The 24786-nt window shown below is 52.0% G+C and overlaps 13 protein-coding genes across 13 annotated transcripts; 7 read left to right on the top strand and 6 right to left on the bottom strand.

Moving 5' to 3' along the window:
* Positions 1–1369: 1369 nt before the first annotated feature.
* Positions 1370–2117, top strand: N7468_000644 (peroxiredoxin family protein; the record flags this gene model as incomplete). The annotated part of the gene is made up of 4 exons (XM_058469941.1): positions 1370–1416; positions 1523–1635; positions 1713–1876; positions 1938–2117. 4 exons carry the CDS (start codon positions 1370–1372, stop codon positions 2115–2117), a joined length of 504 nt encoding a protein of 167 aa, XP_058335972.1.
* A 713-nt stretch (positions 2118–2830) lies between these two features.
* N7468_000643 (Mtc5p) lies at positions 2831–7124 on the bottom strand (the record flags this gene model as incomplete). Its single annotated transcript, XM_058469940.1, has 5 exons — positions 2831–2993; positions 3415–3869; positions 3927–4217; positions 4321–5044; positions 5101–7124. The coding sequence occupies 5 exons, from the start codon at positions 7122–7124 to the stop codon at positions 2831–2833; spliced, it is 3657 nt and encodes a 1218-aa protein (XP_058335971.1).
* A 439-nt stretch (positions 7125–7563) lies between these two features.
* On the top strand, positions 7564–8200 carry N7468_000642 (E2 ubiquitin-conjugating protein UBC13; the record flags this gene model as incomplete). The annotated part of the gene is made up of 4 exons (XM_058469939.1): positions 7564–7616; positions 7689–7777; positions 7836–7967; positions 8025–8200. The coding sequence occupies 4 exons, from the start codon at positions 7564–7566 to the stop codon at positions 8198–8200; spliced, it is 450 nt and encodes a 149-aa protein (XP_058335970.1).
* A 667-nt stretch (positions 8201–8867) lies between these two features.
* On the top strand, positions 8868–9902 carry N7468_000641 (60S ribosomal eL24 domain-containing protein; the record flags this gene model as incomplete). Its single annotated transcript, XM_058469938.1, has 3 exons — positions 8868–9050; positions 9268–9411; positions 9615–9902. Coding segments are annotated over 3 exons (615 nt in total), but the record flags the coding sequence as incomplete, so codon positions are not given.
* A 954-nt stretch (positions 9903–10856) lies between these two features.
* Positions 10857–11534, bottom strand: gup1 (glucosamine 6-phosphate N-acetyltransferase; the record flags this gene model as incomplete). Its single annotated transcript, XM_058469937.1, has 3 exons — positions 10857–10946; positions 11045–11410; positions 11466–11534. The coding sequence occupies 3 exons, from the start codon at positions 11532–11534 to the stop codon at positions 10857–10859; spliced, it is 525 nt and encodes a 174-aa protein (XP_058335968.1).
* Positions 11535–12220: 686 nt separating this feature from the next.
* On the bottom strand, positions 12221–14164 carry N7468_000639 (class II fumarate hydratase; the record flags this gene model as incomplete). The annotated part of the gene is made up of 6 exons (XM_058469936.1): positions 12221–12407; positions 12482–13499; positions 13559–13674; positions 13742–13779; positions 13855–13899; positions 13952–14164. The coding sequence occupies 6 exons, from the start codon at positions 14162–14164 to the stop codon at positions 12221–12223; spliced, it is 1617 nt and encodes a 538-aa protein (XP_058335967.1).
* A 543-nt stretch (positions 14165–14707) lies between these two features.
* On the bottom strand, positions 14708–15953 carry N7468_000638 (alpha/beta hydrolase; the record flags this gene model as incomplete). The annotated part of the gene is made up of 3 exons (XM_058469935.1): positions 14708–14977; positions 15033–15350; positions 15417–15953. The coding sequence occupies 3 exons, from the start codon at positions 15951–15953 to the stop codon at positions 14708–14710; spliced, it is 1125 nt and encodes a 374-aa protein (XP_058335966.1).
* Positions 15954–16738: 785 nt separating this feature from the next.
* Positions 16739–17023, top strand: N7468_000637 (uncharacterized protein; the record flags this gene model as incomplete). The annotated part of the gene is made up of 1 exon (XM_058469934.1): positions 16739–17023. One exon carries the CDS (start codon positions 16739–16741, stop codon positions 17021–17023), a length of 285 nt encoding a protein of 94 aa, XP_058335965.1.
* Positions 17024–17109: 86 nt separating this feature from the next.
* On the top strand, positions 17110–18478 carry N7468_000636 (putative protein kinase; the record flags this gene model as incomplete). The annotated part of the gene is made up of 5 exons (XM_058469933.1): positions 17110–17247; positions 17598–17661; positions 17713–18020; positions 18079–18241; positions 18291–18478. The coding sequence occupies 5 exons, from the start codon at positions 17110–17112 to the stop codon at positions 18476–18478; spliced, it is 861 nt and encodes a 286-aa protein (XP_058335964.1).
* Positions 18479–18870: 392 nt separating this feature from the next.
* N7468_000635 (putative aspartate transaminase) lies at positions 18871–20231 on the top strand (the record flags this gene model as incomplete). Its single annotated transcript, XM_058469932.1, has 3 exons — positions 18871–19950; positions 20003–20108; positions 20173–20231. Coding segments are annotated over 3 exons (1245 nt in total), but the record flags the coding sequence as incomplete, so codon positions are not given.
* Positions 20232–20886: 655 nt separating this feature from the next.
* On the bottom strand, positions 20887–22267 carry N7468_000634 (putative chitin biosynthesis protein (Chs5); the record flags this gene model as incomplete). The annotated part of the gene is made up of 3 exons (XM_058469931.1): positions 20887–21696; positions 21726–22085; positions 22196–22267. 3 exons carry the CDS (start codon positions 22265–22267, stop codon positions 20887–20889), a joined length of 1242 nt encoding a protein of 413 aa, XP_058335962.1.
* A 379-nt stretch (positions 22268–22646) lies between these two features.
* Positions 22647–23168, bottom strand: N7468_000633 (uncharacterized protein; the record flags this gene model as incomplete). The annotated part of the gene is made up of 1 exon (XM_058469930.1): positions 22647–23168. The coding sequence occupies one exon, from the start codon at positions 23166–23168 to the stop codon at positions 22647–22649; it is 522 nt and encodes a 173-aa protein (XP_058335961.1).
* Positions 23169–23723: 555 nt separating this feature from the next.
* N7468_000632 (translation initiation complex factor eIF1A) lies at positions 23724–24374 on the top strand (the record flags this gene model as incomplete). Its single annotated transcript, XM_058469929.1, has 2 exons — positions 23724–23744; positions 23943–24374. The coding sequence occupies 2 exons, from the start codon at positions 23724–23726 to the stop codon at positions 24372–24374; spliced, it is 453 nt and encodes a 150-aa protein (XP_058335960.1).
* Between the last annotated feature and the right edge of the window lie 412 nt (positions 24375–24786).

Here is a 24786-nt window from a genome sequence, read left to right as displayed (position 1 = left end):
TACCCGAAGAATGATCCGCTTCAGGTCAAGCTGACGATAGTATATCAGGACCAAGGAGTATGAGTTGATACTAGCGCATAGTATCCTTGATGATAGTTTTCAACCTACTATTATCCAAGAAAGAGTATCTCTGGATGATTCGACTATCCTCCACAAGCTCCCTTGTATCCAACACTTGCCTAACTGAGGTTCAATGGTTCCAGGAAACTATGAAATAAACTGCTTCAAGAGCCCCGGGTAAAATTGACACGTCGAATAAATCCCCGAGGTCCCATAAGCCCGCAGGCCATATCTCACAAGTGCATGCCAGATCTGGAAAAGCCCCGGCTAACTAGGAACCACAAGATGCAGCTAACAGCTTCGGTCATTTATTCTGTGCCAATGCCAATTGGGTCCGATTTTTGACCTTGGCATGTTAGAATGCTGTGAACCATGCTTACAATAAGAATAGCTTCAGGACGACCAGCCTCAAGGAAGCCCACTATGTACCATGAATTCGGCAATTTGACCGATGGGATACTCGATGCGGGGCAATTTTAAGACTTGTGGAGTTGGCTACTTCCTACTCTGTACAGGGATCGCGGATGGTCCACATTAGCTGTCCCAACGAGTTACAATGAGGAATGGTGTTCAATTTGATGTCTGGGTGCAGTATGTGTATACACTGACGTGAGACTGGTCTTGTCGACTGGAATTCATAGATAAACGCAATAAGGAAGTATTCTAGAATATTCTCAGCATTCAGGTTCAGTCTACCCCAGGCCTACCAAAGGGAAAGACCCATGGTAAGCGATTCCGGGAACTGAGCCCCGGCCAAGTGAGTCGAAGGCAACTGCCAGAATCAAATTAGACGATTTTGAGGCCAGGGTCATGCTAGGCCTGAACAGGCCTGAACATGCCTTGGTGGCCCTTATCGTCAGGCACTGAGCTGAGGTAACGGGGACCCGAGGGGAGTCTCAGGCATCCAAGGTACCCCCAGGCATCAACATCCCAGCGGGTCCCAGTGGGGCCCAGCAGGTCCCAGCCAATCAGGGGCGAGCTCCCCCGCCGAGGGGCAGTTCCAGTTCGGTCTTTCTTGCTAATCCATGTGCTTCGGTATCTTTCTACTTGGGATCACCTCAGTCCCATTCAAGCGCGCCATTCGTCATAGGAAGAGCATCCCGATGGGCCGATGGGCCGATATGTGTAAGCCCTCTGCGCCGTGGTTTGATGGATTTGTGTCCCTGGTCGGTGGGCCCCGTTGGGCGTTTTGGTCGTATGCCCACTTAATCTTAAATACTTATCTTTGCTATCCCGCCTCCCTTCCCTCCTTCCCTCCTTCCCATCTTTTCTTCCCTTAATACCTTAATCCCCCACAAACTCGTCCATCATGTCTCTCAAGGCCGGCGACAGCTTCCCCGACAACGTTGTCTTCTCGTAAGTACTCATTGACTCTCTCATTCCCGCACCTCAGTCCCTTGATCCCGTCACTCTACCCCCTCAATCCCGAGTCCAAGAGCCGAAATTGACCCAATTCCCTCAGCTACATCCCCTGGTCCGAGGAGAGCAGCGAGATCACCTCCTGCGGTATCCCCGTCAACTACTTCGCCTCTAAGGAGTGGGCCGACAAGAAGGTCATCCTCTTCGCCCTCCCCGGTAAGTCCACCGCCAGTCTTTACCCCTCTGCAGTTCTTGCTCCAAAGGTGCTCGTGCTGACCGCTACTGTCCTGCAGGTGCCTTCACCCCCGTTTGCTCCGCCAACCACGTCCCCGAGTACATTCAGAAGCTCCCCGAGCTGCGCGCCAAGGGTGTCGACCAGGTTGCCGTCCTCGCTTACAACGATGCCTTTGTTATGAGCGCCTGGGGCAAGGCCAACGGTGTGACCGGTGATGACATTGTATGCAGCCCTCCCCCCTTTATGACTCTCCTAGTCCATACAAACCACTAACCACACGCAGCTCTTCCTCTCCGACCCCGATGCCAAGTTCTCCAAGAGCATCGGCTGGGCTGACGCTGAGGGCCGTACTTACCGTTACGCCCTCGTCATCGACCACGGCAAGGTCACCTACGCCGCTAAGGAGCGTGAGAAGAACGTTCTCGAGGTCACCAGCGCCGATCACGTCTACAAGCAGCTGTAGGCTTGCGATACCACATAGAATAATTAGACTAGCGCGGCATCTCTATCTGGCGACCTTGGACGGGTGATCGAAAAGAAACTTTCAAAGCTTTAAAAGCTTGGGAAAAAGTGGCACGTTAGTAGATTCCCCGCTCCGGGATTGTTCCTTGTAGCTCTTATCCAGCATAGAGAGAAATACATCCTAATGAAGCTATGACACTTACACTTCGTGACTCGCTTAGTAGTAAACATCTGAGTAGAACAGGTATGCCATGGTATAGATTGATAAGGCTCGAAAGGGGCATAGAACAGCCGTTAGTGGGAGGCTTAGGTTGTTGGCGTTTCCCATGATTGGCAGGACTGGACACGCAAGGGGTCTGTCCCCGAGGACTGTGTCCGCCTTGGATCTGCGATGTGCGGGGCTGCAAGGAGCGGGGCAGCGGTCCTACGCAGTACAACCCGTGCAGGCTTGTGAATATCCCACTGCTGGGTTTCGTAGATGAGGCGAATGTGCCCTTCTCGAGGAACTGAATCGACATTCGATGTGCCTTGTAGAAGTATGGTACGAAGAGGATATAATGATGTTCAGGTAAACTATTATGCAAATGGTATCTTGATCCTTCAAGTTCAGAACCCGAACGCCCGTTGGAAAATACGACACATGGATATCATAACAGATCAAAATGAAGCCATAACGCTCCTTGTTTCGCCTAAAAAAAACCCCGTATGTGTGCGTTATTTGCGCCCGGCGGCAGGCATAGCAATGGACCGGTTCTTCTTCCGATCATCCTTGCTACGTAGTCCCTGGCTAAGGCCACCGCCCATGCCGCGTGCAAGGGACGCGAAAGGCGACGAAGTCTGCCATAAGTCTAGATCCTCCTCCTTCTGGCCAACGCCGCTGGTCCTGGTCGTGGTACTTTCACTCGGATTCAAGGCCGTGGGTTCAGATTGACGACGGCGGTGTTTTTTGTCATGGGAGACACTTCGGGAATGAAATTGGGGACTGTGCACTGTTGGTCGCGGGGGCGACGTTGGCTCCCCCCACAGGCATGGCTACATCTGCTGCTACATGCTCAGAGCAGTTGCAGCCGCAGCCACTGGGGCATGTTGGGGGTGCTACCGGGATTGGAAGATCAGGAGAGCCATGGGGTCGGTGCGATGCCCGGAGGAACCAGTAGCTGTGGCAGTCGAAACAGCTTACATGACCGCAGCTCAGACAGGGCACTAGCATTCCGTCCACAACCTCGCCGCATATAACACATGGAAGCCGGGTTGGGAGTGGTTGCCGAGGTTTGCAGTTCGGACATCGCTGGACGGACTGCTTTCGACGGTGACGCTTTGAGGGGGTTTCAGGGACAGCGGGTGCGGCAGCGAAGATTGAGCGCTTCAGAGCGTGTCCGCAGTTGGCGCAATGGCGCTGGAAATCTAGTCCCTCTATGTCGGAGCCACTGTCGCTCATCGGCGTGGGATCAGGAAGAGATGTTATGTTGGAGCTTTGACCGCCGTAGTACTTGTCTCTGAGAGTGGCCTCGTCCTTGGAGAAGCGTCCAATTTTAAGAACCTCGCTTTGTTGGACGGGGAGATCCCACATGAGTAATATGTCCGCGTATGCAGCACGATATGCGCGATAAAGTCCTTCTTTGCTTCGATCGAGAAGCGAGTTGGAGCCTGGATCGCCGCCATCAAAGGCATTTTGATTCTTGAAAGTGACTTTGAAGCGTGCGGATTTACCACGCGGCTTAACAAGTCGTTCACTCTCAGTATCCGACTGCATCTATAATATGAATAGGGTTAGATCAAAGCTATAAGACAGAGGACTGCGGTAACTTACCGGCTGAAGATTGGCAGTGTTGGGACTATCTCCAGGACTTGGTTTCTTCCTGAGGAGGCTGGATATGGGCGGCGAGGCCGATGACGGGCCGAATGTGAATGATTTTGATAACGAGGAAGCAAGTACCGACCCAAATCCAGAGCCGCCTCGTTGATTCGGCTGGTCCGGCGACGCTGCTCCGGATACATCCTGGCTCGGCATCTTCCGATCGGCCACGATGCCTCGCGGGCGAGAGGCATTAGGAGGGGTAGTGCCCGTAGAGTAAGGGGGTGTAGTCAGGACGCCATATCTCTGAAGATGAACGCGTTGAAGTGTGAGCGCCGGGGGTAGGCTCCCTCGGTATATATGAAGCAGGCGTAGTGGCTAAAGAGGTGTTCTGCACAGTCGACGCAACTGACGAGAAATCTAAAGAGAAAGCAGGCTCTGTGGGGTACATTTCCTGCGAATTGTCGGGGCGGATCTCCTGTTTCGCATCGAATAGAACACAGGAAAGCAAAGCCACCATCTGAACATCTCCAATACGCTCGAAATGATCGAATAAGGCTGGAACAAGCCAATGACTACCCAGAGGATGGTCGGCCCATCGAATGACGGCGCTGGCCAGGCCCCCGGGGAGTTCTTCGTTTGGCAGAGCTCGTTTCAGGTCGAGTCCATTCCCTCCGAGCACAGCCCGCCTCAAGCCCTTTTTCGCCTCGATGGCAGACACAGGAGTACTCCTTACATGCAAGACCAGCTTGATCAGACCCCAGATCTGAGCCAATTCATAGTAACCAGCATCAAGAGCAACCGCAGCATTGTGCGCACATACGTCTGGCCCCTTGCCACAGATGCGATATTTGCTCGCAAGCTCCCGCTTGACCGGTAGCATATCACTAAAATCATGAATCGAGACGAAATTCAGTACTGCATCTGGTGGCTTCAACACCACTGCCCCGCCCGCAGACCGTTGGGAATTATTAGTAGATCGCGGCCGATAGATCCCAATGCTCCCGGCACTACGCCAAGTTTGAGGTGGCTGGAAACGCGCAGGTAGCCCGGACAGGATATCTGACGATCCTGATGAGCTAGAAGTCTCGGAGTACGAATCATCGGAGTAATCGGATGCGCCATCATCTGTGCTTGTGATCGTACCAGGCAAACGCGGTCCCGGGAGCTTGTCTGCAGGCGCCCGAACCCTTCAAAAACCTTGTCTGATCGCGACAGTCGGTTCATCTCCTTGAATCCAAGATTGTCAAAGAGAGCCGTGGACTTGTCTCTCTTGGGAGGGAAAAAGCAGACCAGGCGACCATCGTTCGCCCACAAGGCGCCGCACACTTTGGCCACGGGAACCATAACATTGGCATTAACGGGCCGTAACAGCTCCGAGCTCAGGCCCAGTTCCTGGCTCTGGGTCATCCCAACTTCATCTTCATCGCTGGATTCTCCTTCCAGTTCGTCATTCACTGGCGACTTGACATTTTCGCCAGTCTCGCCTAGAACAAGGGCAATGCTCTCTTCCAGACTACTTTCGCCGAGAAGATAGCGTACAGCTCCTTCTAAGCACCCTCGTTTTTGAGACATGCAGATCTCAGCAATCGTCCGCAGGTCAGCTGTAATTCTTCGAGACAGCTCATCAGTGACAGCTGCCGTTTTCTGGAATGCAAAGGTAGGGATCGCGCTCTTGGGGTAACTGGTGGGGAATTTGATGTCCACTTTCAGGAACAGAGAATCACCGTCTACACCCCAAGGCCCATGCAAGGAAATCGATATTTTCCTCTGTCGAACATCGACTGACTCGAATGATACCTTACTGAATTTGTCGCCGACGTGGCTAATTTCATCACCGAGAGTTTCGATATCCCAGCCTGAAATTTTCACGCCACGCATCCAAGCAATAGGGTTCGTATCAGCTCTTAGATTGGACCGTGGCTGCATACCAACTCTAGAGTCCAAGCGGGCTCCACGTGTCCAAGAGCGGACATGGGGAACGACAATAGCGTTCATACCAGGGCCACCTGCGTACTGCGTGGTTGCATTCTGTCTGATCGAAGACACTGACTCAGGATCCTCGACCTCCAGATCAGAATTGACATCTCGGAAGCTCCGATACACTGCACCTAGCCGGCTGATATTCCGATTGGAAATGTATGTCTTGCCTTTTTCATAGCCAACACGCTCAAGAATCTCTGGGTTCATGCGGTGCAAGCGAAGTTCGCGATCAGTTCCCCATGTAACAAGCTGGAACTCTCTGTGATCGACGCCGTCTGCTACGCCTCCACGAGACCTCCAAAGAAACTCTTTTACTTGACCTTTGTGACCAGGGAAACTATGAACCAAAGGTAAGTCTTCGTTAGGGCTGGCTCCATCGCCAGCACGGCGGCTGTAGAGATGAAGATCACTGTTACCTCTCTGCGGCATAGCAAGAACACCCCATCCAAATGGAGTGTTTCTAGCACGCCAGACAGGAAATGGAGTACGGATCATTTTCTCCGGGGTATCAGTTTCTGACTTGTAATCCCAGAATTTGATGGTCTTGTCAAGTGAGCATGTCGTCAACGCATTAGGCCGAACACGATTCCAGTCTACGCCATAAATCTTAGTGCCATGCGCTTCGATTGATCGGATCGGGTAAGCACCCATGCGATCATCCCAGATGCGCAGGAACCGATCATGGGAGCTTGCAATCACATGGGGATCTTGACGATTCCATTTGACTTGCGTGGCGCCAGTAAACCAGTCCGAGAAGGATATGGCCGGGCGGGACGGAGTTCGCAAGTCCCAGCAGTGTATGAAACTATCCACGGCACAGGTAGCGAGAAGGTCGGGATGAAATGCGGAAAAGTTGATATCGGTAATCGCACGCGAGTGGGCATGAAGAACATGCTCGATGGAGTTTTGCCATGTCTTCATGGCCAAATTCCATACCAGCGCCTTCTGATTCGACGTGCTGATAACCCAGTAGTCACGGGAGGCGAACGGCGACCACTGAACATCGGCGACCTCCCATGGTGTATGGTGAGGGAGATAGCGGGGAGGAGAGTAGGGCGAATCCAGGTCAATGACATGAAGTCCCTCCTTGGAGCCTAGGACCACGTCTCGCCCGCATGGCGAGATAGACATGGACCCGACCGGCTGGTCGACATGTATTGAGCTGTCCTCGGCGAACGTTGGGCTCTCGAATGCGGACTGGAGCGGCCGGGGCTCCATGGAACTCGACATCGTGTCCGTGGGCAGGTCGGCAGGCCTTTCCAGGCCACGGCCGTGGTGTAGAGGGGTTCAGAAATGCTATACGCAATGTCGAAGCTTGGGGAGAGCCGGGATTTCCATATTGAGGAACGCATGCAAGTTGCCGTAACGAACCACTCGCGTGTGACAAGGAGCTCCGATAAGAGCAAAGACGGGGGTCTGTGGCTAGTTTGGTATCTGTGGCGGTGCTTGCCCCTTCGCTCATACATCACGGACAGCCGGTGTGGCGGCGCTTGATTCAGTATCACGTGGTCATAATCGGCCGGTGCGGAAACCCCGCTATAACTAATAGATGCCCCTCGTTACCAATCACCGTTGTCGCGACGCGCCAGGTCATTGACGGAAGCATCTCTCGGTCAAAGCACCTGTCCTTCAATAGAGTGTTTCCTCCACTTTGGTGTAGACCTTGAAAATGGCCTTGCCCAAGCGTATTGTCAAGGAAACCGAGCGCCTTGTGGCCGATCCGTGAGTGATGACCAAACGTCTCTTATTTATTGTGACCATTGGCCAACTCTGAGCATCTTTATGAAAAATTAGGGTTCCCGGTATCAACGCCGTGCCGCATGAAGATAACCTGCGATACTTTGATGTCTCGATCGATGGTCCAGCGCAGTCGCCATATGAAGGTATTCCATACTTTGCCGCTGTCTTTTTCTGATGGGCTAATTCATGTAACTTCCCCAGGTGGAAAATTCCGACTTGAACTATTCCTGCCCGATGACTACCCCATGACTCCACCGAAGATTCGCTTCCTGACCAAAATTTACCACCCTAACATCGACCGTCTTGGCCGTATCTGTCTGGATGTCCTGAAGAGTAAGATTCGACACACGAGGGAATATCTGTGGGCTTAGCTAACTATTCCACTCATAGACAACTGGTCTCCCGCCCTCCAGATTCGAACCATCCTCCTCTCCATTCAGGCCCTCCTGGGCGCACCCAACCCAGATGATCCATTGGCCAACGATGTTGCTCAGAGGTGGAAGGATGATGAGCCCGCTGCTATTCAGACCGCCAAGGAATGGACCCAAACACATGCTATGAATTGAAGCAGACTCCATTTTATGTGACCACGAAGCAAAAAAAAAAAGAAGACTGAGAGGAGGCAGGGCTTTTCTCGGGTGCCGCGCGCTGCTACCATTAGGACCGCGAAGTTCTTCTGGTTTTTCATCTCACTGTCGTGAGCTAAGTGCATCATCTATTCTATTTCCAAATTATCGCTATCAGGGCGTTGCATAGAACCTAGTTGCTCCGTATCGCTGGAGTGGTACTTTGAGTGCTCTATTCCAAAGGTGCATCTATGTAGCACATTTACCAAGTACTTATATGCTTAAGAACAGAAGTAGTCTTAGGAAAACCTACCTCCATGACCGGAAAATCCCAGATCTTACCCACCAAGGTTCCTCATTTGGTTTGAAAGTTGATCCATACTGTCTGTGACGTTTGGTAGCTTGTTCTAAAACACCATCGAGCAAATCTTCAGCAATAAACTTCTACCTTGAAAATATTTGCGGTATCAGGTAGTACATCTGATTTGTAGCATCTATATGCTAGATGATATGCTACTGGAAATAGAATAATCTCGGCTTTTGGCAGGTATAGATTCAGTTCCCGGCGTTCGACCACTGAATACATCATCAAGTGGGCCTATGGTGAAGATAAGACGATAAGAAAAACCGGTATCGATAAGGTACGTCAGGTGACTGGCCCCAAAGGGCAGTGCAGGTCACGTGTCGCACTTTAGCGAGGCGCACCACAATTGGGCCCCGTAATAGCGCTACCGCGAACCTCGATTTCCGACCAACACCTCAACGCCAACCGACCGTCAGCGCATCGTCCACCGTCAAGATGCGTACCTACGACGACTCTTTCAGCGGCCAGAAGATCTACCCCGGCAAGGTACGTTCTTTGAATCCATCCAGGTCCCTGTCTGCGAGAGACGAGGAGCAATTGTGGCGACTTGAACCAGGCGACTTTCACCCCCAACACCAACACACTGCGAACTATTTCAAAAACGATCCTCGCATAAACACGGTCGCTCCGAAATCTCGTTCACGGACATGCTGGACTTCGCACAAGAATCTGTTCGGTTACTAACATGACGTCTGATTTATAGGGTAAGCTGTACGTCCGTGGCGACAGCAAGATCTTCCGCTTCCAGAACGGAAAGTCCGAGTCGCTCTTCCTCCAGCGCAAGAACCCTCGCCGGATAGCTTGGACTGTTCTGTACCGTCGCCAGCACCGCAAGGGTATCTCTGAGGTCGGTTATCCATCCCTTTTGGTTATTTTTTTCTTGTTGGAAGTGATCAGTGGGGGCAAAGGCCGCTTCGACGAAACGCACGACGATTTAAAACATCGACTCACCAATACCCCACCACGGCACAAGAGGAGGATTCATGATGTCACAAAAGGACTATCCAGAATGAGAAAGATAATTTGCTGACCAGGTCTGTGAATAAATAGGAGGTTGCCAAGAAGCGCTCTCGCCGTGTCGTGAAGAGCCAGCGTGCTATCGTCGGTGCTTCCCTTGAGCAGATCAAGGAGCGCCGCTCCCAGCGCCCCGAGGCCCGTGAGGCCGCCCGCAAGCAGGCCATCAAGGACGCCAAGGAGAAGAAGACCGCCTCCGAGAGCCAGAAGAAGGCCGAGAAGGCCAAGAACGCCGCCAACGCCGCCAAGGGTGGTGCCCAGCGCATTGCCAGCAAGCAGGGTGCTAAGGGTTCCGCTCCCAAGGTTGCCGCCAAGTCCCGCTAAATTTAACGTTTAAAAAAAAAGAGTTAGCTGGTTTGGAGGTGTTCTTTTGTGTTGACGGTTGCGATATGATGGACCTTTACGGCTACCGTACGGTCTGAGGACTGCCTCGGGCCAAAATTTACCTTGTTTTCGAAATACTTTTATGCAATAAATGCAATGCAGAAAATGGGAACAAAGGAATCAATTGAAAATTCAACTATCCTCCAGGCTGTTTCACACGTAGTACTACACTTACTAGCTTAGCGCTGCTGCAGGCCTTTTCTCTATTGCGGCATGGGAACAAGGGTACTCACTAGGTCCTCAGTCACATATGCAACTTGATATCAGTGAAGGCAACCCAATATACACTACCCACTAGCACCTACCAGTAAGCAATGCCTAGTATGATACTATAAGTAGGATGCTACTAGTATCCATCTGGCCACCAACATATGCAGGTTTCCTAGTAGTACCTGTTAGAATTTATATCCAACATGTTCGTTAACTCGTAAAACCTCAATAGTAAGTGGATTGCAGCACGTCTATTCTACATCTAGTATGTCCAAGCCCGCAAAATATCAAATCTCAGTGCATGCCAATTCCTGCTTGGCCACAAAGCAGAGGACTGATATTACAGAAAAAAAAAAAAGAAGCAAAAACCGAACAAAAATGCGAGGCCAAAAATGCGGAGCCACCACTCTCACTGCCTTAAGTACAAAGGACTTGACCGCGAGGAGACCGACCCTCTAGATGCGACATACAACACCCGGGACGGCCACGTTGGGATGCCGAGTACCATGGTCAGAGAAGCGGAGGGGCATGTGTCCTCTCTTGCACGTTTTCCCTTCTCCGTGATGCATATATTAGTGTGCTATGCAAAGAAGCAAGCCTTATCCGACTTGATCGGTGACTTGATCTTATGAAATCCCCCAACGCCAGTCCCAAGAAAGCCCGAAAATGAAAGCCTCAACGTGCTTAGTAGTAGTGGGCCATCTCTAGGCCAGCGCGCTTGAAGCCACACTTAACATAGAAGCCCTCGTTCGCTTCGGAGCAATCGAGGATACTCTATTAAAGGGTACAAAGTCAGCATCAACAAACAAACAGCCCAAACAAGGATAGGTCAGAAGAGATGACCCGGAAACATCCAGGCAGATGGCGCATACCTTATAGCAGCCGACCTGGGCTGCAACATGATCTAAAGCCTGGATAATGCGCAACCCCAGCTTCTTTCCCTGCTGGCCGGCCTCAACAGCGATATCCTCGATGTGGCCCACCAAGCCGAGCGAGTGAATGAACTTGCGCTCCACAATCAGACTTCCGGTTCCGACAACACGGTCCTGACCATCGCAAACGACAAGCATGTAGTACTCATCATTGCGAGACTTGATCCAGTCGTAGCGCTGGTTCCACTCTTCCTCGGCGATGTCACCGACAGTAGTCAACACACGCAGGACATCGAGGTAGCCTCGGCTATAGTCGGAGCGGCGCAGCGGACGGATGGTATAGTCTGTTGGGGAGAACGGAAATGACTTCGGGGGAGATAAGAGAGGCAGGGAAGAGAGGACCGTCGGTCTCGTCGCTAACCAAGGTCACCGTAGAGTTGACGATTGGCTTGGTCGGGTTGTCGACAGATGGGGGCACGAATGAGGCCATTGTGATTGTGGTACGTCTGGGCAGGGGGCAACTGGTTTATAGTAGAATGTGGTCGGGGCAAGTGAGGATTGGAGATCGGAGAAGGAAATCAAATCGGACTTGACAGTCAGGGGAGGGGCGAATTGAGCGGCCGCGGGGGGAAGTTTTTTCTCTTAGCGCAAGGGAGATCGACGATCGCTGCACAGCCCGAGGTCTAAAGCAAGTGCTTTGGGAGATTAAGAATATTTTGGAAGAAAGAGCTTGAGGTAATTGAAAGGGGGGAAAGACAATCTCGTAGAGAAGTAAAATAGTCAGAACCAAGGCCCATCCCAAGTGAGACACTGCGCCCCTGGGACTGATTCTATTAATGGCGACGAATACTGCAAAATTCAGGTACCCGGCACCGCGGCACCGCAGCACCGGAGCACCGCCACCGCATATTTTCGATATCAGATGGATGCTCAATGTTTCCTTCTCCGCTGTGCTCGAGACGTCATTATAATTGGATTTTATTTTAACTGGGGCCTCCCAGCGAAGCTTTACATTCCGATCAAAGCTATTTTTGACACAAGTCCCGCTACGGCTACACTTCGGCAAGGATGATAAGGCAGAAAAAAAAATACATTGGTGCTCAGTTTTCAGTATACAAGCTCTACCGTTACTAGTCTATGGTGGTAGGGGTGGGTTGAACAGCGGTGACTGTTCATCTATTTGTGCTCCTTGGGGGCGATCATTAGCTCGGGGCGGACGTGCTTGTCAAAGTCCTCCTCGCTCAGAGCCTTGAGCTCCATAGCACTCTCCTTCAGAGTGATACCCTTCTTGTGGGCGTTCTTGGCAACCTTGGAGGCCATGTCGTAGCCAATGACGGGGTTCAGGCAGGTCACGAGCATCAGACTAGTTAATAATGTTAGTACTGAATGTGCAAGGGATATGAGATTGTGGGAGGAGGGCAAGGGGTAGAAGCATACCTCTCGTGAAGAAGGGAGTTGATACGGGGCTCGTTAGCCTCCAGACCGTCAACAAGGTGGGTACGGAAGCTGTCCATGCCGTCAGAGAGAATGCGCGAGCTGTGCAGCAGGTTGCGGATCAAGAGGGGCTTGAAGACGTTCAGCTCGAATTGGCCGTTCATACCACCAATGGTGGCAGCAACGTGGTTACCCATCACCTGGGAGCAAATCATGGTCAGGGACTCGCACTGGGTGGGGTTCACCTTGCCGGGCATGATAGACGAGCCAGGCTCGTTCTCAGGCAGGATAAGCTCGCCCAGACCGCAACGAGGGCCGGAGCCGAGGTAACGGACATCCTGGGCAATCTTGAACAGGGAGGCGGCTAGGGTGTTCAGAGAACCGGAGGCCTCAACGATGGAGTCGTGGGCAGCCAAGACCTCGAACTTGTTAGGGGCAGTGACGAATTTGGTGCCAGTGATCTTAGAGATCTCAGCAGCAACGGCCTCATCGAAGCCCTTGAAGGTGTTCAGACCGGTACCAACCGCGGTACCACCCTGGGCCAGCTGACGCAAGTGGGGCAGGGTAGCCTCGATGCGCTCGACGTTGCGGTCCAGCTGGGCAACGTAGCCAGAGAACTCCTGGCCAAGAGTGAGGGGAGTGGCATCCTGCAAGTGGGTACGACCAATCTTGATCAGGTGCTCGAACTTCTCGACTTTCTGCTGCAGAGCGTCGCGCAGCTTCTTGAGGGAAGGCAGGAGAGTGTTCTCGAGCTCCAGAACGGCGGCAATGTGCATGACGGTGGGGAAAGAGTCATTAGAGGAGGCGGACATGTTCACGTGGTCGTTGGGGTGGACGGGCTTCTTGCTGCCCATCACACCACCCAGGATTTCGATGGCACGGTTGGAGATAACCTCATTGGAGTTCATGTTGGACTGGGTACCGGAGCCGGTCTGCCAGACAACCAGAGGGAAGTGGTCCAGCAGCTTACCCTCAGCAACCTCAGCAGCGGCTTGCTTGATCGCCTCACCAATCTTGGGGTCTTTAGGACGGTCAGCACCCGACTTGATTCAATCCGCAATCGTAACAGAAGTGACGTACCAAGGCCGTATTTCATATTCACAGTAGCGGCGGCACCCTTCAGGATACCGAAAGCCTTGACCACGGGAGCGGGCATACGGTCCTGGGGCTGATTGATGTTGAAATTTCCCAGCGAACTGTTCATAACTCCATTAATCCTGTCGTTCATGGTGTTGCTCGTGGAATCGTAGTTGGTCGTCTTACCGTTGGGTCTGCGCGCCCCAGTACTTGTCCGCAGGGACCTATATCCAAACATTGAATCAGCAACTCCGCACGAAGATCAAGGTGATGGGGATATAGTCCAATTCATCACATACCTGGATCTCACCGAAGGCATCGCTCTCGGTACGGGTTTCAGAAGACTAGAGAGGATTGTCAGTCCAGTCCAGAGCTCATGCGCAAACGCTTCCCTACCATCTTGATGGTTGTGCTGAATGCTCGCTTGCTGTTCAGGACTTGAAGGCGGGGGAAGGAAAGGCGGCTATTGGAGCTCAGAGACCGGCTAGCAAAGGCCGTGGAACGAGCAGCACCTGACAGAAGGTTGCGGGCTGCGGGGTTGGCAGCTCTGGTCGCATGTGCTAAGGTGGCCATTGAGCGCACCGCGGCTCGAGAGGTAGTGGCGTTCATGGTGGAACCGGTGATATCGCTGATGTATTAAGTAAGAAGAGTGCCCCGGTTGGTCTTACTCAAAGGGTCTTCAAGGGTCACGAAAGACAAGGACGAATCTCCCTATTTGAACCAAAAAGAAATAACAGGAGAAGATAAAAACATCGTCGACGACAGCCGCACTGCCGAATCTTCCCGGTATCGGCGTGACAGACACGCACCGATTTCCCGGGCAGATAATATGGTAAAATACGCGTATTTTTGAGCCGTACCGTCATCTCTTGACTCCTCTACATTCATCCGTTCATCCATCCCTTTATGCGGCCATGTTCTGCGGAGAGCGTTCTAGAATACCCTACTCTCGCTCCTTTCCCTACGGTTACTAAAAGTCCAGCGGGATCGAATGCGGTATTCAAAAGGCTAGCCTTAAACGAGATAGGCATCTTGGAGCTCAAAATTCTTCTTCTCAAAGGAGAATGATCAACAGCAGCAGGATGTCGATTGTCTCTTTGACGAAGAGCAAAGTACTGGCTAAATTAGGAATCGCCACTCAGTCTTGGTCCACTACAGATCCTCCATCTCGACCATCTCTTCTTGAAGCGCCGCAATGACAGCAATATTATACTGCCGTCCACCTTCTAGGATGCCGTCCAATGATGCTATAAGGTGCGGTACTCCTGGGTATCGCTTCATCATCACACGCACGCCCGCTGCCTCCATTTTAGCTGCATATGCCTCCCCTTCATCACGCAGAGGGTCCAGCTCGGCAGTGGAGACCAGAGCCGGCGCGAGCCCATGGAAGTTGGGGGCGCGCATGGGCGATATCTTCCAATCCTGGCAATGGTCAGCTTCAAATTTGCCCCGGGGCCATGTGTATAGAGAGACCCACATCATTGGAAGGTGCTGGGCGAGGAACACCGAGGAAATGGCGGTGGAAATATGCCATCCGTGCTGCAGGGAGTGCCGGGGCATATTCCATCTCTCTGTAAGATTCGTATGGAGTAAGCTTAGGATCAAATACCCCTTCTGGGGTGAAGGAGCTATGTATGTCGCACACGGGAACCGTCAGGACTTGTAGTCGCAAAGGGATTCCGGCATCGCGACAGAGATGAGCGGTAACTGCAGCAAGATGACCTCCTGCCGATGCGCCGCCCACTGCGAAACGGCTAGGGTCGAGGTTAAGCTCTGTCGCTTTGTGATCTCGGATCTTAATCCACGGTCAGTATGTTGTAACAGTAAGTCACTCTCGAGGGTGGATCCAGGCAGCCCTTACCCAATTAAAGGCAGTCCAGCAGTCATCTAGAGGGACTGGATATTTGTTCTCAGGTGCGAGTCGGTAGTCCACATCGAATGCCACGAGGTGCCCCTCGAGACCGTGGACCAGTGTCTTGCAGAAGTCATGATCGGTACTCAATCCACCGAATACCCACCCGCCGCCATGGAAATTGACGTAGGCAGCCCTCTTCATGATCTGGCCGTTACCATCCTCTTTGGGCGCCGGCTCGAAGATGCGAATCGTAATCTCGCCGCCCTGGACAGGACATTTCTGCTCTGTGATGCGGTATATGTCGGGCCCCGCGGCTCTGCCATACGAGATGGTATATCGAGCAGGGTTTTTTCGAAATTCTTCAATGGGGACTTCATGGGTGTGGAGGCGCCCGGCGTTGTAGTTGTTGTAATATTCCACGTACACGGGGTCAAATCGAGACTCCAGCTCCCGAGGAATGCTGTTGTGTAGAGGATGGATGATCTGGGGGACCCGGAACTCGTGTAATGCCGGATCACCCGCTGGAGACATGCCTTGGGCCATGGCCTCAGTACGTTTGGTAGATTTGAGGGGCAGCTGTATAGGGCTGAGTTTCATCCGGGAGGGGAAGGGTTTCGGGCGCCTAGATGTATCCGAGACTCGCAGTGTAGCGATCATCGATCTCGGACCGATTGGTTAGTTGCACGGAGAGGGGGCTAGCCAACAGCCCGTGGGGCGATGCAGCGTCCACCATTAGGCTTCCTAGTCAAGGATGAGACAAACGCGTCAGTCTTCACCTGGCCATTCACTGGCTAGCGTAATATCCATCAAAGATTGGTCTATGGGTTACCATGGTCAAATAGTACGGCCCCATATGCGCTGATATATTTACGGGCGGGAAAGCCCTAGAAACACTAGCTTTACATGAACCCTTGAAGTCTGACTATCTTCACTAACACGATATGAGACCCTAGATACTTAGGGGGGGCTAGAACATACACTAGAATGCAGCGCCAACATCGCAACTGTCAGATACCAAATTCAAAGATTGCCTTATTATGCCTAAGGGCGGAATGGGTGACTTGTGGGATACACTGCCCCGCTGCAGCGGGAAGTCATCTCGCGGGCGCTAGCATGGGCGGCGCAATCAGAGGCATCTCTAGAAACTGAAAAGACTTCTGATACATACACTTTACAAGGAACCAGAGACGGCGTCAACGGTCCGTGCTCCCCTTGAACGTGGACGGAGCGATGGTTGCGCCGGCGACGGAAGTCAAGGTTCTCGGGGATTGTTCTCAACCAACATCTTCGGTTCAAGTCGCACGTCCTGAAAGGCGGCGAACAAGGGGATGATGGCTTTCCTGGCGCTGCAACAGCTGCAGGGATTTTTCCACCCGGTAGCCCGTCAGCTCTTCGTCTCCACCATTGCGGCGAAGGTCGATTATGCCGTGTCAGCGCGATGCTCCATGCGAGAGGACAACATCGTCGCCGCGCAAGTCACGCGGTCGTTCGATCACATCCCGCGGACCATGACCCAAGCGATCGTGGAGGCCGAGGCGAGAAATGAGCCGACCGTCGCCCGCCCCCAAGCGCGCATCATCAAGCACTGGATCATCCGCCACACATTGCCGTGAAACCATCCATTCTGGTCCTGCCGGGCAGTTACCACAATGCAGGTGGGAACCCGCATAGGCGATCTGTCGGCACTCAACCTCGTCATATGAGCACCGTCCGCGCCATGGAAGAAGAGACGCTTCCTTATTACAAACCTGAACAGTTCTACCCTGTTCATATGGGTGAAGTCCTTGGCTCTGGATACAAGGTCTTAGGAAAACTTGGCTATGGGGCATATTCTACGGTTTGGCTTTGCCGCGACGAGAAGTACAAATTGTTTCGCACACGCTATTATCCGACTGAGGCGAATCTACATACAGAGCCAATAATTACGTGGCTGTCAAAGTGCTCACTAGGACAAGTGCTGATTCAAAATTAGCCTCATCTAGAGAGTTGGACGTCTACGAGCACCTCCGCAGATTACGTTCATCACATATAGGAAGTGCCTACATCCGTGGGCTTTATGATGCATTTGATGTTTCCAGTCCACAAGGAGACTACCGATGTTTAGTCCATCCGCCAACGCATATGTCGATCAATACGTTGCGGTGGATGGCTAGGTCTTGCAAGTTGAGTGAACCTTTACTCAAACAGACCTTGGTCTGTCTTCTGCACGCTCTCGATTTCCTTCACAGTGAGGCAAATGTTGTCCATACGGGTAAGACTTCAATACCTGAAGATAACTTAGCATCGATTTACAAGATAATAGATATCAAGGCTTCGAATATCATGCTTAGCATTGAGGATGAAGCAATTCTTGCAGAATTCGAGAAGGATGAGAAAGGAAATCCGAGCCCTCGAAAAGTTGTCGATTGTAATCGCACGATATACAGCTCCCGGAAGCTTCCATGGCCGAGCAATAGCCCATGGGGTCAGCCTGTCTTGTGCGATCTTGGAGCAGCTAGGATCGGCGTTTCTCACAAAGGGAATATTCAGCCTGAGATCTACAAAGCCCCCGAGGTGCATTTTGATATGCCGTGGAGTTCTAGCGCGGATATATGGAATGTCGGCGTCATGGTAAGTCAATCCCCTGGTAACGATGATTACGATGATTAGTCTAAGCTAAGAAGGTCAGATTTGGGATATTTTTGAAAACAAGCATTTGTTTGATGCGCTTGATGAAGACAAGGAATACTCTCCTTCTCATCATGTTGCTGAAATGGTTGCGTACCTCGGGGCTCCACCCCTCCATTTTCTTCAACGAAGCGAAGAAACACTGAACGTTTTTGATGAGAATGGTCGGTTCTACGTTGCTAAGATGCGAATAAAGCTAACTTTTCCCATTAGGTAAATGGCTGGGTGCCGGTGGTGTCTCCGTACCGTCCATGTCTTTGGAGGAATCGGAAGAAAATCTCAGCGGACAAAACAAACAGCAGTTCCTTCAATTCATTCGGTCAATGTTGCAGTGGGTTCCTGAGGAGAGAAAGACGGCGAAAGAATTACTAGATGATCCTTGGCTGAATTCCACCAATTAGATGCATGTCAATTCGGCGCTGTGTATTTAGACGACAATGGCAGCCAGATTACTCCTTTTGTATGCTGAATAGTAGTTTTCTGGAAATACCAAGAGCTAGATAAGTAGTGATATCATAAGGTCCCCCAGATAAGATCGTCACGAACTGCGAAAGGCTGAAAGGCTGAGAATGACGATCCGGTCGTAAGCGGCAGTTCCCGCGGGGCAGAATAACCCCAGAAACTCACACAGCGATATCGGGTTGACTCAGCGAGCTTTTTTTTGATCATCGGGTTCCGAATTGCTATATATTTACTCGAATATCCTCCGACTCTAGAAAAATCCCCGTACAGAGATCACATTCCGAGTCTCTCGCGCGATCTCAATTGACTCCCTCCCCACCCAGAATTCACCATGTCCAAAGTTTCCACTCGCCTGAACGTGGCACCGGTCCCTCCGGACGAGATCTTCGCCCTGAACGGTGCTTACTTCGCCGATACACACCCTCAGAAAGTCAGCCTGGGCGTAGGCGTTTACCGAACTGACGACGGGAAGCCATGGCCCCTACCTGTTGTGGAGAAGGCTGAGAAACAGTTAGTGGCGGAGAACGACCTGATGCGTCACGAATACACAACCATTGAGGGCGACATTCCCTTCAATCTGGTCGCCCGGAACCTGATGTTTGGCTTCGAAGCCGGAGACAAGCAGTCAGAGGAGAAAGCCCGCGTTGCCACCGTGCAAACCGTAGCCGGGACCGGCGCCAACCACCTGGGCGCCCTGTTTCTGGCCCACCACATGAAGCCTCGCACCGTGTGGCTCTCCGACCCATCCTGGGCCAACCACCAGACTATCTGGGATTTGGCCGGCGTCCCGCGCAAGACGTACCCATACTACCATGCCGAGACCCGTTTGCTGGACTTTGACGGCATGATGGCCACACTTGAGTCCGAGGCGCAGGAGGGCGATGCGGTGCTGCTGCATGCGTGCGCACACAACCCAACGGGTCTCGACCCCACCAAGGAGCAATGGATTGCGATTGCCGATCTCTGCGAGCGCAAGAAGCTGTTCCCATTCTTCGACTCTGCGTACCAGGGATTCGCGTCAGGGTCTCTCGAGGAGGATGCGTGGGCAGTGCGCTACTTCTTCACCCACAAGCCTGACATGGAGATGTGTGTGGCTCAATCCTTCTCAAAGAACTTCGGCCTGTACGGCCAGCGTGTCGGTGCTTTCCACTACGTGACCAACCGCAGCTCGACCGCTATTCGGGATGTCATTGTCAACAACCTGTGCCATCTCATCCGTGGCGAGTTCTCCATGGGCCCGCGCATTGGTACGACCATCGTTAAGAAGATTCTGAATGACGAGGAATTGGTCGCCGATTGGCACCGGGATCTGGAGGTAATGAGTTCGCGTATCAAGTCTATGCGCCAGGCGCTATATGACGAACTCGTTCGCCTGCAGACCCCGGGCACTTGGAAGCATATCGTTGAGCAGGTAAGTTGAATTTCAGGTATGGATCTTTCGAAGCTCGCTCATATGAATCTAGAATGGTATGTTTTCCTACACCGGACTTACTCCCAAGCAAGTCCACGCTCTGAAGGAAAAGTACCACATCTACCTACTCCAGTCCGGTCGAGCATCCATCAGTGGCTGTAAGTATTTATCTATGCAGATTGAATACGGGGTTAGGAAGAAGTACGCTAATTTTATGGCCAGTGAGCGAGAAGAACGTTGTTTACGTTGCACAAGCCATTGATGATGTTGTTCGTAGTGAACAGTAAGTGCATGAAAAAGGGTATACTATAAGGGAAATTCCAGCGGTCTTTTTTTCTCTGCAATTGAAAAGCATTATCGCAGGCGCATTCCCCAATTACGAACAATGACGATAGAAATATAGAAGACTTGAATGGCATCCATGCTACAAGTACGGCCCGTCGGCTGGGTGATTTTGTCTCGAGTGGGGGTCATGTAGTAATATTGCGTTTCCGGGTCTTCAAGTATTCCTTGTCTCTTCTGCTTCAAGATAGAAGCCATATCTGCGATTGTGTAACACTACAGAATGAGACTTGCGCAACTAAAGCACCGCTAGTCCTACTAGGAAGAGGTTTGCTGTACAAAAGTACGATGGTTACGGTTTTCATGTATTCAGCGTGACACAATAGACTACATTAGTCCAAGTTAAGGAGTAATTTAATGCGGCATTAAGAGTGCACTATTTTGTACAGGCAAACCAGCAAAACAGAAAAAGAAAGAGATACAATCGTAGGAAAGAGAAAGGAAAATCATAACGACCTCAGCGGAAAACCCTAGAAATCATTTCGAACCCCGTCGGGGATTTGTACTGGATATAAGCGTAGAGCACATGGCTAGGCTGAACAAGACAGCCTCAGTAAGGTGGATCAGGAGTAATAAAGCGATAATGATAGGCTACTAAAGAGGAACCTCATTGAAGTCGCTTTCTCCCTCTTTGCCCTTACCCTTTGAGCTTGTGTCACTGGGTTGTTCAGCCTCGTCAGGTCTGTTTTGAGGTAGCGTGCCCTCATGCGTGTTCCCCTCTTCATCACTAGACTCTGTTTCCCCGGTCTCTCCATTTTGCTCCGGAGCATGCAAATCGCCGTTAGGCTTAGGCTTGTCCGCATCGCTTTCACCTGCATCCTTAGGAGGCGGAGGGGGAACCGCTTCCTCTTCATCTTCTGACCCGACTTCTTCTTCCTGTGCCTGTGGCTGACTGCTCGTTTCACCTCCAGGGAATGGGGTAAGAGGAGGCTCTGGGAGCTGCTCTGGAGGCTGCTCTGGTGCTTGCTGACGTTGCTCGGGGACGGGTTCCGCGGCTTGGGGCTGCGTACTGGGGCGGCCGGTAGCAGTGGAATGTAAGGAGACGGTAGAGGTAGTGCGCTGATGAGAAGAACCGTGCATGACACCCAGCTGGCGAGCCTTAGGATCGGCATTGAGATAATAGCCACGCACTCCAACAATTGTACCTTCAGACTCGCAAGCGTCCACCCACTCGGGAACCACTACCGGTATGTTCGAGGCCACAGCCTTCTCCCACTGCGGACCGCGACCCTCGGAGCAGACGAAGTGGGTGGTGTCGATGCGGACAGTGTCAATCAATTTACCACCAATGCGATCCAGAGCAGCGCCAAGGGCCTCTTTGCGGGCTGGGTCGAGGACACCAGCAGTGACGGTGATACCAGAAAGATCGGTCATCTTGTGGGTGCGGCAGGTAAGCTTCTCAGACTGATAGGTGCCGGCCGTCGTGCGCAGACCAGATGGAAGGTGTATTCGGTATGAATAGCCAGACCGGAGATTTTCGTGCTGCGTGTCTCCAGTGGTCGCGGGATAGACCCGGCCTTGGAGTTATTGCGGTACAGGGAGAGAGATTTCAGAGACGCTGTTGCCAGGTCGATAGGGTCCCATTCGAGGACAAGAGATGTTTGTGTAGCATTCCGCAGCCGAAGAACCGGTGGCGACGGGGCTTTCACGCCGTACTTATTGAGGATCCGTTTCTGGAGGGTCTGGAAGGCGGTTGCATTTGCGGCTTCAGCAGCGTGATTGCGCGCAACATTGATGTCGACAATGCTTCCAGAGGAGATGTTATTGGGAAGGAGGAAAGATGGGAATTCGATCTAGGTGTGTATTGATTAGTATGAAACATTGGTCGCTGGGGTTGCACATGGAGTCGTAGATCGCGTTATTTCGAGTCTCCGGGGGGCCACTATAGGGGGCTGGGGCTTACCAAACGATTGTCGTGAGTCAAGAGAACGGCAACACCTGCATCTACCTTACCGACTGTCAATGAGACAAGCATGGTGAGAGGTGTAAAGAGGTATGATAGAGGATAGAGGAGGTGATGATGGGGAAAGCGGAGTTGTAGTTGGGTCCGATTGTTGATTCCGCCAGATCGGCAGTTAGCGAGGCGCGAGGCAGCGGAAGCTAAGACCCGCCCACTCTAGTACTACAGGTAGGTTCCTTGACGACCGACAAGATCACAACTTAGTATACGATAACTACTAAACTTGGTGATTGGAGAGAGAGGAGGACCAATGAAGTATCTCCAATAATTTCGGCTACGGCAATGCGAACTGAATGCTCTGTTTGGTGCTAAAGTAGGCACCGATGCTATTAATGTACAAGTTTGCGCCACCAAGTTCTGCGGCATGATATGAGGTTATGATACAAGCTATCCATCATAAGGGCTTGTGGGAACGGTTTGAAAGGTTGTTGGAGGCTTTCGAGGAGTTGCGGCTCGGTGGACGAGCTGGCGCTTGAGCTGGCGCTTTTGCTCGCTCCCGTAATTCCATGATATTCTCTAAAAGAGCTTCAGCTTCTTCTAGGAGGTTGGCGAGTGGCATATCGCGGAGTGGCATACGGACAATCACCTCCATTGAGCCTTTGAAGATTTCCTGTTGATTTGAGTCTGGTAGAGGACGCCCGAATTCGTCAAATCCTTGCTTTGCTAACGCATGCCGAAACGCACTGCGCGCTCGCCGGGCACACCAGGAGCGCACCACCTTCTTCTCTGAATGAAGAGATGTGACTGAGGTTCGCCACCAAAGAGTATTTTTATCTCGGGTCTGGTACATATGTGTGATCTTGGGGCGAATAGGATGGAATGGAGCGCTCATATAACGTGCTGCAACAGGTGGAATGACGTTTTTTGGTGTATATCGGAGAGTTAGGCCCTTGCCGGCACTCTTGACCCAGCTCATGATCGAAACTTAGCAATACGCGGGTCTTATGAGGACAGGTCGCCAAAGTGAAGGGCTGGGAAATTTGCACATCAATCAGCTCATCACCATCCGGGCCGGAAACCGATGGGATTGAGCGCTGTAAGCCTTAAGTTACGGTACAACCTTGGGACCTCTGGATAAACAGAACTTTGGGGGGGGTGAATAGATGTAAGTAGTCGGTTCGAAAGAATTGGAACTCACTTTGAAAATGTTAAGTATTCTTCTCCGCCACGGAGCGTCGCGTGAGCGCCGATACTTTTCTGCCAAACAAAACATAGGCGGTGAGACCTCGTCACCCAAAGGAAATCAGGCCACTAAGGCAGCAATCGCCACCTGAGCGCCGGGCACTTTTGTGCCTGATTAAATAAGCCGAAGATTTGAGCAGGGCACAGATCCCCCCCACTCTCACTCTTTCACTCCTCCCTTGCCCACGACGGGGATACCCTTTTCTTATCCTCTTCTTTACTCCCAGAAGAGTCTGCCGTACCATCACAGAGCCAGGCCATAGTCCAGTGAAGGTCATCCCCCGCCGTCATGCCCAAGAACAAGGGAAAGGTACGTTTTTAAAAAAGCCTAAAAAAATTATTCAGCCCCTCTTTGTCGGAATGTGACACCCCACTAGCCAACACCCCCCCACAAAGAGAATGCACGCCATCTCGGGGGTTGAAAATGGCGTGTGACTGGCGATCACCTCGGATTTGGGAGCGCTGAATACCATTCACCCTTGATTCAAATTCTGACAACCAAGTATAGGGCGGTAAGAACCGTCGTCGTGGAAAGAACGAGAACGACAACGAGAAGCGTGAACTTGTCTTCAAGGAGGAAGGCCAGGAGTATGCGCAGGTTGTCAAGATGCTGGGTAACGGCCGATTGGAGGCTCTCTGCTTCGACGGTGAGAAGCGTCTTGCTCACATCCGTGGCAAGCTGCGCAAGAAGGTTTGGATCAACCAGGGTGACATCATCCTCCTTTCTCTGCGTGATTACCAAGATGAGAAGGGCGACGTGATCATGAAGTACACCTCCGATGAGGCCCGTAGTCTCAAGGCCTACGGTGAACTCCCCGAGCATGCCAAGATCAACGAGACCGACACCTACGGCCAAGAAGGCTTCGAGGACAACGTCGAGTTCGACGAAGACCGCGATAGCGATGAGGAAGACAAGGAAATCGATGTCGACGAGCTCTAAGCTCACCCTTCAATCCAAAAGTGCTCGATGCTCCTGCCCTGCAAGGGTGCCATGGCACTCTCCAGATGCCCCGCCAAAAACCCCTCTTCTACTGTCGATTATTTTAGTCAAACCACTGGATCGACTGCTCCCTATAACCAGCTCTCGCCTGTTCTCTCGGGGCTGAGTTGTAGTCTCTGTTCGACTCCTTTGAGCACTTACTGGAGCATCAGCCAACAAATCCACGATGTTGCACTCTTTATTTCGACCCTGTACGAGGGCGAAGAAATTTATCCCCACAGGCGGTGTTCGGCAATTTCAGGGCACGGAAGTAATCGACGAAGATTTCCGGGATTTTCTTGCTGACGGGTATGGGTTCTGGATCATGACTACTTGTCCACTCCAATCTGTCAACGCAAAATACCTGGGATCA

Source organism: Penicillium chermesinum, assembly GCF_028974085.1.
Source record: "Penicillium chermesinum strain IBT 19713 chromosome Unknown utg000001l:1.0-1975020.0:1.0-1976611.0, whole genome shotgun sequence".
NCBI classification, from domain to species: Eukaryota; Fungi; Ascomycota; class Eurotiomycetes; order Eurotiales; family Aspergillaceae; genus Penicillium; species Penicillium chermesinum.
The sequence above is the reverse complement of the archived record's forward strand: the minus strand, read 5'-3'. Positions and strand labels throughout refer to the sequence as shown.